Source organism: Poecilia formosa, unplaced genomic scaffold, assembly GCF_000485575.1.
Source record: "Poecilia formosa unplaced genomic scaffold, Poecilia_formosa-5.1.2 Scaffold325, whole genome shotgun sequence".
Taxonomy (NCBI): domain Eukaryota; kingdom Metazoa; phylum Chordata; class Actinopteri; order Cyprinodontiformes; family Poeciliidae; genus Poecilia; species Poecilia formosa.
In genome coordinates this window covers 337,717-350,295 of record NW_006800264.1, presented here as the reverse complement: position 1 = coordinate 350,295, position 12,579 = coordinate 337,717, and the positions used below count along the sequence as shown (strand labels likewise).

The following is a 12,579-nucleotide window of genomic DNA, read 5'->3' as shown; positions in this document are numbered from 1 at the left end:
AAGAACTGATGGAACTGGGACGCCATTTTGAAAGCTGCCTGAAAAACCAATAAACCAGCTTTGTTGGCTCTGCAGCCCAGACTGAACAGCTTTACAAATAGGAGTTTGTAGGCAGAAGATCAACATATTAAATAAGAAATACTTTACTCTACCACCGGGGCAGTAAGCAGAAAAAAATAGGAAAATAGAAATTACAACACAGGATAAATAATCCTACGCAGTTCTTAAAAATAGGTTATTCCAATTCAAAGAAATGTACAGCCGAGTAGGGTTATTTGAAAAAATACAATATTTGCAACAGGTTATTTACAGTAATTAAAAAGAAACCATCACACAAATATAAACTGGGATATTATTTAAAATGAGAAAAAGTGCAAATGGCATAGATGTATTGATTTTGAGTTTCTTGGGAGCAGTAGAGTATAAATTATGTTTGTGACCAATCACACAAGAAAATATTAATATAATTTAACAAAGTTTCTTCTGAAGAAATTAGAATAAAAAAAAAAAACTAGATTTCGCATTGAGTAGATGAACCATTACGCAATCTGTGGTATTTATCTTTAAATGAAATCAGATGAAATAGGACTGAAATGGGCTCACCGGCCCAGAACTTCAAAATCTAACATGGCTGCCAAGCATTGAAGACAAAGAGATAGTTTCACTTAAATTTCAAATGAATGCAGTGTTTGAAAACATAAAATGCAGACACACTGCCCACTCTGCTAGTAGGTCAAAAGTTTCCTGACTTATAATTAGAACAGGTTCAGCCTCAGACAAACAGAATAGAGCTCATTAGCTTTTAGCTAAAATTCCTGCTGTGCTTTATGTAAATGACCTTCAGGTTAAGCAGGTGCACAAACCCCACCACATACATGGTGGAGCGCTGGGTAATGGACTTTTCAGTGGTTCTGATAAGGACCCACTTTCACTGAATTATTGGGGTAAGCATCAAACTGATGCTGATGCTAAAGTTAGCGTCTAATAATAGGACAAAGCATTTCAACAAATGTCACTCTATAAATATCTAGAGACAGTGCAGGATGCGGTCTTGTGCCAACAAACACATCATCAGGGTATATAAGAAAAACAATGACAGTTTGTTTCTCTTATCGTCTAAAGGACGTAAAGAAACGATGAGGGACAAAGTCAATGACATCCAGCAATATGAAAAAGGATTTCAAAGCCCTCTCTGAGGCTTTGGGGCTTCAACGAACCACAGTCAGTACCATTTTTCATAAATGGCAAAACTGAAACAGTGCTAAAGCTTCCCAGATCTTGTGTTTTGGACACAAGATCCAAAACATTTATCATCTGCTAGTGATGCTAAAGTTAGCATCTTCTTCATGGCTTCGTGTCAACACCACGTTAAAGGGCTCTGTTGTCATGTTTTGATGACTTTGGACTGCATTTCCCAGTCTAAAACATTTGGACAGATCAAACCTGAACTGAGTACCTTCACTCAGAGACTCTAAGACAGTCTGAGATTCATGAAACTCTTATTTTATGGTGAAAAAACAGAGAGGGGGTATTTACAATGCTTTTTTTTCACAGCATTTGAGGAAAAGACGAGCTTAAAACTTAGACCAAGGCTGGAATATTTTCCACTGACAGTGGATTCTTTGAAAACACGGATTGTGACAAAAGAAAAACGACAGGAATTCGTCCCCCAAAAAAATCAATCTGGTCCTGCTAATCGTCTTAGGAGCAGCTCTTTAGACCTCTGTCAATCTGTCCTCCAACCCAAATTATCTTTCTGCAAACAGCAGAAAGGCCGTTTTTTTCTTTTTTGAAAGCTTAGAAAGCAAAGCAAGTCAGCAAGCGATGATCAAACTCAAGAGACAGAAGAGTGAAACCCCAGAGACGAAGACTTACTGTGTACCCTGGCTGGCATGGAGTAGCATTAATATCCTGAGTGAGCGCCTCTATCCAACAGGGAGGAAGTCTGCCAGGGGTCGCGCCCCCTGTAGCACTGGCACTAACAGGTCTGTCACCACGACAACTGTAACAGCAGCAAGTTTGTCTGTCCTAACATTGCAGATGCACAGTAGAGAGAGCAAGAGAGAGAGAGGGAGAGAGAGAGTGGATCCCACTTGTTGGGCTCCTGCCACTGAGCCTATAGGATTACTGATAATGGGATTTCCTCTAATGCCTCCCTCTGACAGGTGGCGTCCCTGTTTAACTTAAGTTGTGTGTTGGCTTATAAAAAAAAACACACACACACACAGCTGAGCTTTAGTGAGTTTTTCTTTTCTGCCTGCTGGAAAATACGTCTGTCTTCTCTGTTGAGAAGACAGACGTATTGTCTGTCTTGCTTCTGCAAACAACAGGAATGCAAAGGCATTCCTGTTGTTTGCAGAAAGTTTTTCATTTACTCTGAAGATAAAAAAACAAAAATATTTGGACAAAATGACAGAGTTTTGTAGATCAAATCAACATCCTTATGTATCCTCTTACTAGAATTTATTTTTTGAGATGAGCATGCCATATTTTTGAAATCTGCTCTTTTTTTTATATAATAATAGAGGTTAACATACACACACACTTTTAAAATGATTGTTTTATAAGCTCAGCCTCATTTCATTTGAGAACAACAGAGCTGAAAGTCAGGGATGTAACCTGACTGCATGGCTGTGTTGGCTCATCCTCACTCTGAGAATCTACTGACTCTGAGATTTAAGCTTTCTGGGAAGTGCAGACTTTCTGCCTCGCGTGACTACAAAACAAGACGCCATGATGTGATGATCATTGTCGGATCGTCACAATGACGCGATGATCTGACAGCTTCATGTCGTAGAAATCTGCTAATCTTAGAGCTAACAACATCATAGATCTGCATCACGACGGCAATCAATATAGAGATTAGGGAGTTCAGGAAAGGAAGAAAGATTTTTCAAGGCTCCAGGGCTTTGAGGTGGTCTGTGTAAAACTGTAGGAAATCTAAGATAATAGTGTTAAAATGTTTCCATGTTGGTTATTTCATAAATCTTTTTTTTAAACCTTTAGGCCAAAGTCTGCAACATGAGGTTCTGAAGGCTTGGGTAGCTCATTCGATCCTCCACTATAACCTTTAGCTACTTTGGCCAAAGATGTTAAAGAATGTAACACGGATGTAATGTAATTTTTCAGACATTCTAGTTTTAACATTGTTTTCTAAGCATTGCTAATCACAAATGAGGACGACTCAGAGGACTGACAGTGGACTCAGGACTTAGTGAACTGGTGTCAGCTGTTGAGTTGTACACATAGCAACTTACTGCGCATGTGTTGGATGTGAGTTAATGGAGGCGGGGAGAGCATCATAGTTGTGCTATGTGGTTGGAAATGCCAATGTTGCTGGTTATGTGAATGGCACCATGAAAGTGTGGGTGGCAAGTAGAAGAGGATGGCCACTGCTGGGAATTACAAAGTTCCTCCGAAGTTCGGTGAGAAGACGTCTTACAAAAGTTGGGAAAATGAGATTGAAATCTGGAGACTCATTACCGACTTGAAGAAAACAGAAGCAGGCATGAGCGGCTGCCCTGTCGCTATCAGGAAACTGCTGGAAATCGCAGTGGAACATCTCAACGCCAAGACTGTTCTTCTGACCAACAATCAGTGTGTTTAGAAGAAGGAAAATAATCCACATTTCAACACTTACATCGTACTGTAAGTGTCAGACAGGGCGGTGGATTATATTACCGAATTTGAACAACGATGCAAGAAGTTGGATAAGTCCAAAACGGAACTGCCAGATGCATTCAAGCTCCTTGACACGGCAGGACTAAACGTCAAAGACAAACAGCTAACTCTTACCGCCTGTTCTGTCTCTTTTGACAACGTAAAATCAGTCTTGAAAAGATTTTTTGGCGACTCCGCCTTCTTCGAAGGATACGCAAGTAAGCGTGAACGGAGATTAACAGAGAAATCAGCTGTTGGTCCACTCGGTTGATTAGCTTAGCCCTGACTTGTGAACGACTGGTCAGAAACTCACAAATTACTTTCTTTTTTCCATTCTAAGAACTACCAGGTCGTACTGACAACACACTTTGGTGTGTAAGATTTTACTGCTGGAGAAAAATGCTAATTTAACTATTTTTAGAATCAGTGAGGTTTTTTTTCAAACTCGAGTCAGAGGAAGCACAGAGATGAAAGAGGCTCCTTAAACATGTCTGTCTCCTATGATTGTTCCACACCCATTGGTGGTTCATTCAGTAACACGAGTTGTCCTTGCGTGCTAAAGGCTAATATATAAGATGACACAAATAGGTAAAATGTGAACTCTGTATTTTATCTTATGGAAACCATTGTATTTCTCTTTCATGTGACATCACCTCTACTTCAAAACCTCAACACTATAAAACTGTTTGAAGGACATAAAATTAGCATTGCAGTTATTTTGGACTTAATAAAGAGATATCAGAATTGGCCAAAATTGGTACGTTCTCGCCAAAGCTAAAATCAGCTCCAAAAATTGTGCTTGTCGCTGATCTAAATGAAACATGACATCATAATAAAAGTATTATAGTTTTATCAGTTCATGAAAGTACAGGAAACAATGCTGCATCCTGTAAGCAGTTCACTGATCTCCAGGTGTAAAAAGGGAACAGCATTGGTCCTCGTGACTGTCATGTCATTTTATCAGAAACAGGTTTCATTCCAGGCTTCATGACGTCACCAATTGTTCTGGCGCCCCTGCTGGTGCTAAATCCGGAGAAGTGAAAACAGAGAGGCATGGACTAGTGGACGCGGAGTAAGACAACACCAGCCACGTCAACGCGATGATGCTAATGAGGATAAAGCAGCTTGTAACCTTTTCTCCGTAAGCCTTTGAAAGCGGGGCAGCTTGTGACATCACTGCACAGGATCAGCTGCTGCCCCACACAACAGAGGGGGAAGATGGCAACGCTGCTTACTACACAAACAGACCTCATCGGGGAGCTGAAGCAAAGAACCAGAGACCCTTCTGTTTCTGTCTGCTGAGGCTTTATTCACGAAGGCTGCATGAAAACATAAATTTCATGTGCTGTCAGCACAATTTCCTAGCTGTCCTTAAGACTGACGCTATCTGTTTGCACCAGAAAGGACTTTAATCAGGTAGATACTCACATCTACATACCAGTAAACATTTAACAGGTGAGATGCAAGCTAGGGATTTTCATGTATGGAAGACCAAATCATACACTCAACAGAATGGCCCAATATGGATGCAGTGTTTTTAGTCAGAGACCAACAAGATAGATGTGATTAAGTGCGTTATCAGAAAGAGGTAACATCTTGAGTACCAGTGTTGTGCATGAATGTATTCATTAGTTGAGCTCAGTTTGAATAATGCAGTTTTTAAGTGTGGAACAACAAATGAATGTAACTCATCTTGATGTACTTTAGTGGCACTCTGATGCACACTGTGTTGTTAAGGGCAAGTTTTGGATATTTCACACTGAAAGAGCTGCTGCATTTCCCCTCCGCTCCGGCACTGCTGCCAGCTCCTCAGCAAGGGAGGGAGCTGCTGGCTGTCACCATATGACATCCAGAGGTGGGCAGAGGACCCAAAAATTGTACTAAAGTAAAATTAGCACTATTTCAATATGTTTTTATTCAAGTAAAACGAAAAATTACTCAAGATTAAAAAAACAATTTTGTAAAAAAAAAAAAGTCTAGTCAAGTACTGAGTAACTAACTAGATGGATCAAAATATAAAGTTAAGTGGAAATTTTGGTATTTTAATAACAAACATGAATTAATTTATAATAGTAACCAAAAATAACAAAATCAGGGAAAAGTATTCCAAATCAGTTTCTTTCAATAAAATTTTTTATGAAACTTTAACAAAAACTGCAGGTGTGTGTCTGTGTGGTGAACGTTGGTTAAAATGTTTGTTCTTCATTCAGTGGATAAAAAAAATCCAGAAATTTTACTCAAGTAAGAGCAGAGATACTTAATAATAAAATGACTCAAGTAAAAGTAAAAATTACAGAGAAGTAAAAATACTCATAAAAGCGCATTTTTCAAGTAAATGTAACTGAGTAAATGTAACTAGTTACAACCCAACTCTGGTAATCGCACATCAAAAATGATATGGACACTATAATAAACATAGCTGTTCCTGCTGTGTTGCTAACTCGCCACTGGAGGGCATCCGTGTTCCAGTGAACAGCCCCAATGAACTCCAGCTGCCTGATTAAAACAGTACAGGAAGAGAGGGGGAAAGTTATGCACTCGTCCATCCTCTGAAAACGGCACACCTCTCCTTCCACATATTCCATATGCTCCACATGCTCTTCCTGTGATAGAGGTAATAATAACAGGGCTTGTTCTCAGCCGAGGGAGCAAAATATGCCTTTTTATTCTTGGTCACTTTCATCTCAATCAATTCCTCCTGTAATTTTTTTCGCCCCTTTTTCTTCTCCCTCCAGTTAAAGTTGGGCATAGTCAAAGACGTAGATGGTGGATGGTGGGTGGAGAGGTGTGCAACTCCATCAGCCACTCAGGGGAGCTCATTAAAGCCGCCCGCAGCCCAAAGGCTTGGTGTTGAGCTGGCACCACTTCTGACACCAAATCAGTACCATCAGCATTTAAGCCAGAGAGAGAGAAAGTATCCTGACAGCCTGTCACAACAACAAGGTGTCCAGATGGAAAAAATTAATAGGCCTACTCCTCTTAGCAGACGCTTCTCAGAGTGGCTGCATAGATTCACTGAACAAACCGAGGCTTTGAATTCAAAGAACAAAAAGCCCGAATGACAACAGAGGCAGCAGACACGCTGATATCATCAGTCAAAGAAATCCAGCTGTTCTTCAGAAGAACATCTGGACTGGAGCCTCGCTGGCTAAAGTGGCAAACCAAGCAGCGGTGAGGGAGGGCATGCGAAAGACGTATCAATCTGAAGGATGCCCGTCGCGTAGCATCTATGGCGTGTTCAGAGCATCACCACGGCAACAAGCAGCAGATGTTTGTGTACAGAAGCAAAGGCGGGTTTAATGAGTATTTACTGTCCTGTGCAAAGAAATGTTGGCTCCATGCCGCTGTCAGGCGGCTGGGAGCAGACGGTGTGTACAGCCTGACGGATGAAACGGGTTACAAGCAGAAACAGACTGAGTCGTTTTAAATATCGGCGTATACCAGATTCCCTTTTATGGATTGTGCCTCGCGAAATTATTCATGTCCTCTTTAACACTTTCATGTTTTTGTAACATTTCAACAACAACAAGCTTCTGGATTTTATTTCGATTTTCTGTCATAGGCAAATGCAAAGCGCATAATAGTGAAGTGGAGGGAAAAAGTGAGGTACGTCATGATATTCATTGTTCTCTGATTCAGTACTACTCCCGTTAGCTCAGGTTATAACAAGTCATGAGATTTATTACCACAGTTACACAGATGAAGCGTAGCAGTGACAGTCTACGTTAGAAATGTCACTAGGTGACTATGTATCCAAATGCTGAGTTGCCATAATTTTCTTCAGCTGACCAGAAACAAAACTGAAGTTATTCATTTTGGACAGTCGCTTCTGCTTCTACAACTTTAAAAACTGACCAGGACCCAAATCCGTACACAGTCCTCACAGATCTCAGGCCTGGATATTCAGAGACATATAAAGACAGTTACAAAGTTGGCCTTCTATAGTGTCTTCACAGTTCTGCCCAAAAGGTCAATCAGACATCTGAAGCTGCAGTGAGAACAATGTGGATTAATATGTTTTCTCAGCTTCCTCAATACTTAAGAGCAATTCTGCTTTATATTGTTATTTCACATGCATCCCAGTTTTCTCTGACAAATTGTTTTAATGTCTAGAATGACAAAACCAAAGGCCGATAACAAAAAGTCGGCCACTTGCAGCTCCAGAGGAGACTGATTGATAGAACACAACGATCGATAGATTTAATGACTTTGAAGCAGAACTTCCATCTTTATCAAATATTATTGACCGAATTAAGGATGTGGAAGATGGAGGCGCCTCCCCCAGAGCTGGGATTCGGGCAGAGGATGAGGCACTTGGAGTGAAAATGATCGATATACAGTTTAATTTAATTTCCCTTTGAGACCAATAAAGTATTATTAAATTTGAATTGAACTTGATCAGCCTGCCAGCAGTTTCCTCTCCTCCATGAGGATAAGCCGATCTACATTTTCCCTGATAACCTGACAGCAGTGATAAAGCAGCAGCAGGTTTTTGATGGTATTGAGAACTGGCTGAGTTGCTGGAGACGTTCCCCTCTTGTGGACTGCAAAGGGTTTTGGCAGAAACTATAACTGGACATAGAACATCTGGAATTCAGTGACACAGTTATGTGCTTTTTGTTTGGAGGAGCTTTTGTCCAAAGCTGGTTTGGCGTTTCTAAGGCCTGTCCGACCCGGCTACCTCAGTATGCGGGTTTTCATTCTCACTGTTTGGGAAAGTGGGATGGAGGGAGTCAGATCATTTCTTGTAGATTCTTCTTGTTGTAATTTGTATTATTTCTCTTTCTTGCTTTTTTCTTTTCTGATTTGACTTTCTAAATTGATTTAGATTTTTTTCAAAATTAATATCAAATGTAAGGTCTTCCAAATTCAGTGCTCTTCAAACTGAACATTGCTGGAGAGATGTGAAAAGACATGTTTCACACAACCTGATGCAGATTGAGAAGAACTGTAAAAAAGAATGGGTGAAGCTGCCTTAAAGGCATCCACGATTAGTTGAACATGTTAGCCTATTAACCTGCTGTTTGTGATATGAAAAACTCATGTTTACTTCAGAATTTTACACCTTTATGAAAGAATGTAAAAGATGTATATTTTTCACCCTTGAAAGTTGCCATTTTTTCACCTGCGCAATGCATGCTGGGTTGAGGACGCAGTTAGGTCCGCTCTGTACTGGAGAGTGTGCAGGAAGGCTAACTTTACCAGGACGAGCTCCAGTTCAAATAAAAATGGCTTTTTTATTTGAAAAAATCGCTAGTTCTAAATCCAGCTTTTTGGCTGGATTTAGAACTAGCGCAATCGGACCTAGCGTAACTCATTTACCCAGACTGCACTGGAGCATAAACAACATGGCGACGTCTATGTGGCAATGTTTTATTTAAATTTATGCCTATGGTGTTTTTACTGCATTTTTTTTCACATTTAGAATAAATATTTCTCAAAGTCTTTTGTTGCATCTAATCATGGATCCCTGTAAGATAGGAGTCATCAGATTAAAAAGAAACTTGAGGCTGCAGTTGCTGTCAAAGGTGAACCAACAAAGTATTAAGAAAAGGTTGTAAATGCGTACATAAAATTGATTTATTGGTTTTCTATTCATAATAAATTTGGAAAAACCCTCAAAGATTTTTTTTGTCACATTTTCACAGTGGGGTGTTTGTGTTCAGTATTTTGAGGGAAAAGATGAATTTCCAGAACGCTTTCTTTTAAAGGAAGCAGATTAAAACAACGTGAGCTCGCTCCTCCAAAGTCGCTCCTGTTGCTGTGATGTTGCTGCCACATTGCAGAAACCTGTCACCGACAGTGAGTGGCTGAATTATGGCTGCTTTTCAATCCGGAGCACAATGAGAACACATCACAGGAGATGAGCTGCCGCAGAGTACCACCGACAGCCATGATGTGCCTGCTTATGATCTGAGTTGTTCAGATAATTTGATATGAATTTCTAAAAGGGCATCTGTCTCTAGTGGCATTATTACTTCAGCTGAACAGTCTATCAGACAGACACTTTTACGAGTTAAACTTCAGCAATCTATACAACATGGAACCTATGGACTCACTGCCATCAACTCCATCTTCATCAATTTATTATTTTTCTCTTTCTCTGTGTCTTATTCTCCCTAAAAAGGCCTTACCTTTCATTCTTAAGTTTTTTGCTTGTTTTGCCAAGCCAAATAAAAGTATAATAAAACAATCATTTATTCAAAGCCGGTCGCCCATAACTTGTTTTTTTCCTGGTCTCATATACCCAAAGCACAGTCATTTCCATACAGTGACATTAGAAGCTAATCAGACATTAAAAGGCTTTTTATTAGGGCCATAAAACACAGAGCGGTGTGTGGAGACCGCTGACAGCAGCATACTTCCCACTAATTAATGAGTGGTCCACCACCTGCCCCTCAGTAATATCGTTATCCTTCTGCTCATAAAACATGCTTGTAGGCAGCTGCTCCTGGTTTTTTAATCACTTTTGATGGTTGGTCCTGCGAGAGTTAATCAGTGGTAGTAAAATCACTCGTTCAACTTTCTGAATCTTCAGTCTCATTCGAACTGTTATCAGATAACTTTAATTTCAACAAAAACTATTGTGTTCTTTGATCTACCTTAGTTTTTGCAGTCCCTCTTGTGAGCTCTGGGTATGTGCCCTCAGCAATTTGATGGCAAGATAAATAAAACAACAGGCAGCATAAGGTCACATTTGATTTTCTTCTTTGGCTACACTCCCTCGTTTCTTGTTAAAGCTGAAAATTGTGTATGAATCTTACCTTCATTTAAATATGAGGTCCATGCACCTATCCTTCTCCATGAATATCCGTCACTCTGTTGTAAAAAAAGTCATAGTTTCTTTTGTACTTTTTGTCAATGTTAAGAGAATGGGCATGGACACGAGCATCGTTTTACTTCTCAGGTTTACAGGAGAGGCACTCACCGCCATAACCGCCCGCTGATGAGCTACCCAGACACTGGAACATTGATAATTTGGAGTTGGGTTGAATTTAAGAGTTGGAGTAAACTTTTTGTCCCCCCCTGAGATCATTTAAAATAAATCAGAACATTTTTGAATATAATTCTCCTCCTACAGTAGTGTTTGCAGGGTTTCCCCCAGTGTATTATAAGCCTGGCGGGCCACCAGGCTTTACTTGTGGTCCCACCAGGCTAAGCATTGCTTATTTATTTAAGCTTATTTTAAATGTTTGCATTTTTTAAGACTTTATAGTTGGTGTTCAGGTATTAATCTTCCAATCTTCCAATAACACATAATTATCAAGTTATATTTTCAAATGTCCTGTCAACTATAAACATCTTTTTAACTCAAAAACTCGACGGGCTGCAAAATGAATGTCTACCTACTTGCATGCACAGCTAAGTGCATGCAACTTTTTCACTTTCTCCAAATGTGAAAAACTCCAAATGTTTTATAAACCTAACTTTAAAAACTCACATTGTATTATCATTATAGGACACGGTCAAGTCCAATGTGTTCAAATTCCGTAACATCTCAAGACAGCACATAAGAGTAATAAAAGGTTTTGCCACTATAATGCATAAAGAAACGGGCCTCATCCATCCAAGACACAGTGCAGGAGTAAAGAGGAAATGGCCTTTTAGTGAAACAGTGAAATATTGTTCTGTGTAAGTAATCCTCCCTAACGCATGAGAATGGTGGGGGGATGGGTGAGTTTTTACAGATTATCCGTCCTTTCAGATGTTCCAGTCACCATTTGCATAATTCCATATTGCCCTTGTTTGATTATAAATGTCTGGCAAGAACAAAGAGTCTGCTCTCTTTATCTACTCTCAACAGTAACTGTCTTCCTGGTCACAAAACAAAACAAGAGACTAGCACAAACTCTTAAAAAACAACAAACCACCATTCCTATTTACACCTACTGCAATAAAAAAACTAAATGAGTCCATAAATTGAACCAAACCTATATCTACACTGTTATGTTGAGCATACATTTTGTTTCTTATGGTGGAAATATTCCTATTGACTCGCTGCTAGTGGTCATAAGGTTGGAGAAACTAGCTATGATCTAAATTCACATAAAACCAGCAACCGACCATTTCTAGTTTATTACTTTATTTTTAGAAAGCCTTGTCTTTGTACTGTACAGGCATATGTGCCTGTTTTGTGGGTGCTTTGGAGATTCCAGAGCACCCACGTGTGCCAGACAACCTACACTTCTCATTGATTTATTAATGACCACAGCAACAAGTCTTACAAGCATGGTGAGTGCCATCGATGTGTACTACTGAATTGGACAGGGACTATTAGCCGCTATGGCCAGTGTTGTGCACCTTCAGGCGCCATTGCATTGATTTATGTCCACAAAACCGAACAGGATAAGCATGACTCTGTCACAAAAATGGACATAATGACCCTTATTTTTTTTATCTGATTCCTATAATATAGTATAAAATATGGCTTAATTTAAAGCAGAGGAAAATTGGCAAAACTCTGATATGTAAAATGTGTATTTTTCCTAAATATAAATCTATAAACAGTTTGGTTTCCATCAAGATAACGATGAGGGCTAAAATTTATGTTTTATATTGGACAACTTAAGTTTTTATACTGGTCATTGCCGCTGTAATTACAGATTATCCGTCCTTTCAGATTGTTAAATACTTTATGATATAAGTTGTCCTATTTGACGACTATTATATCTCAACCTTCTACAAACAAACAAGGCATTTAGACAATTTTAGTCGTCTGTTGAACTTTCAGAAATCATAGAAGCTGCAGGGCGCCACAGCAAAGGGAAAAAACAGCTGAAAAACAAACCAAGACCATTCGTTCTTTTCTTTCGCTTCGTGTCTCGGCTGTACTCCACTCACACACCTGCTGCCATGGCAACTGACACTTTTTTTTTAAAATTAATACTTTATACTAAACTGTGAAATGAGATCCCATTG

General features: G+C 39.5%; 1 protein-coding gene across 9 annotated transcripts in view; it reads right to left on the bottom strand.

The window, feature by feature from the left end:
- Positions 1–12,579, bottom strand: part of iqsec1b (IQ motif and Sec7 domain ArfGEF 1b) — a 74,041-nt gene that overhangs the window by 25,743 nt on the left and 35,719 nt on the right. Inside the window, exon 1 of one of the 9 annotated variants that reach the window (XM_007573338.2) lies at positions 1,876–2,028. The exons of the other annotated variants lie outside the window; for them this stretch is intronic. Coding sequence (XP_007573400.2) covers positions 1,876–1,904 — 29 coding nt within the window. The 5' untranslated portion in view covers positions 1,905–2,028. Of the gene's footprint in view, positions 1–1,875; positions 2,029–12,579 lie in introns of those variants that run through there. 9 annotated transcript variants of the gene reach the window in all.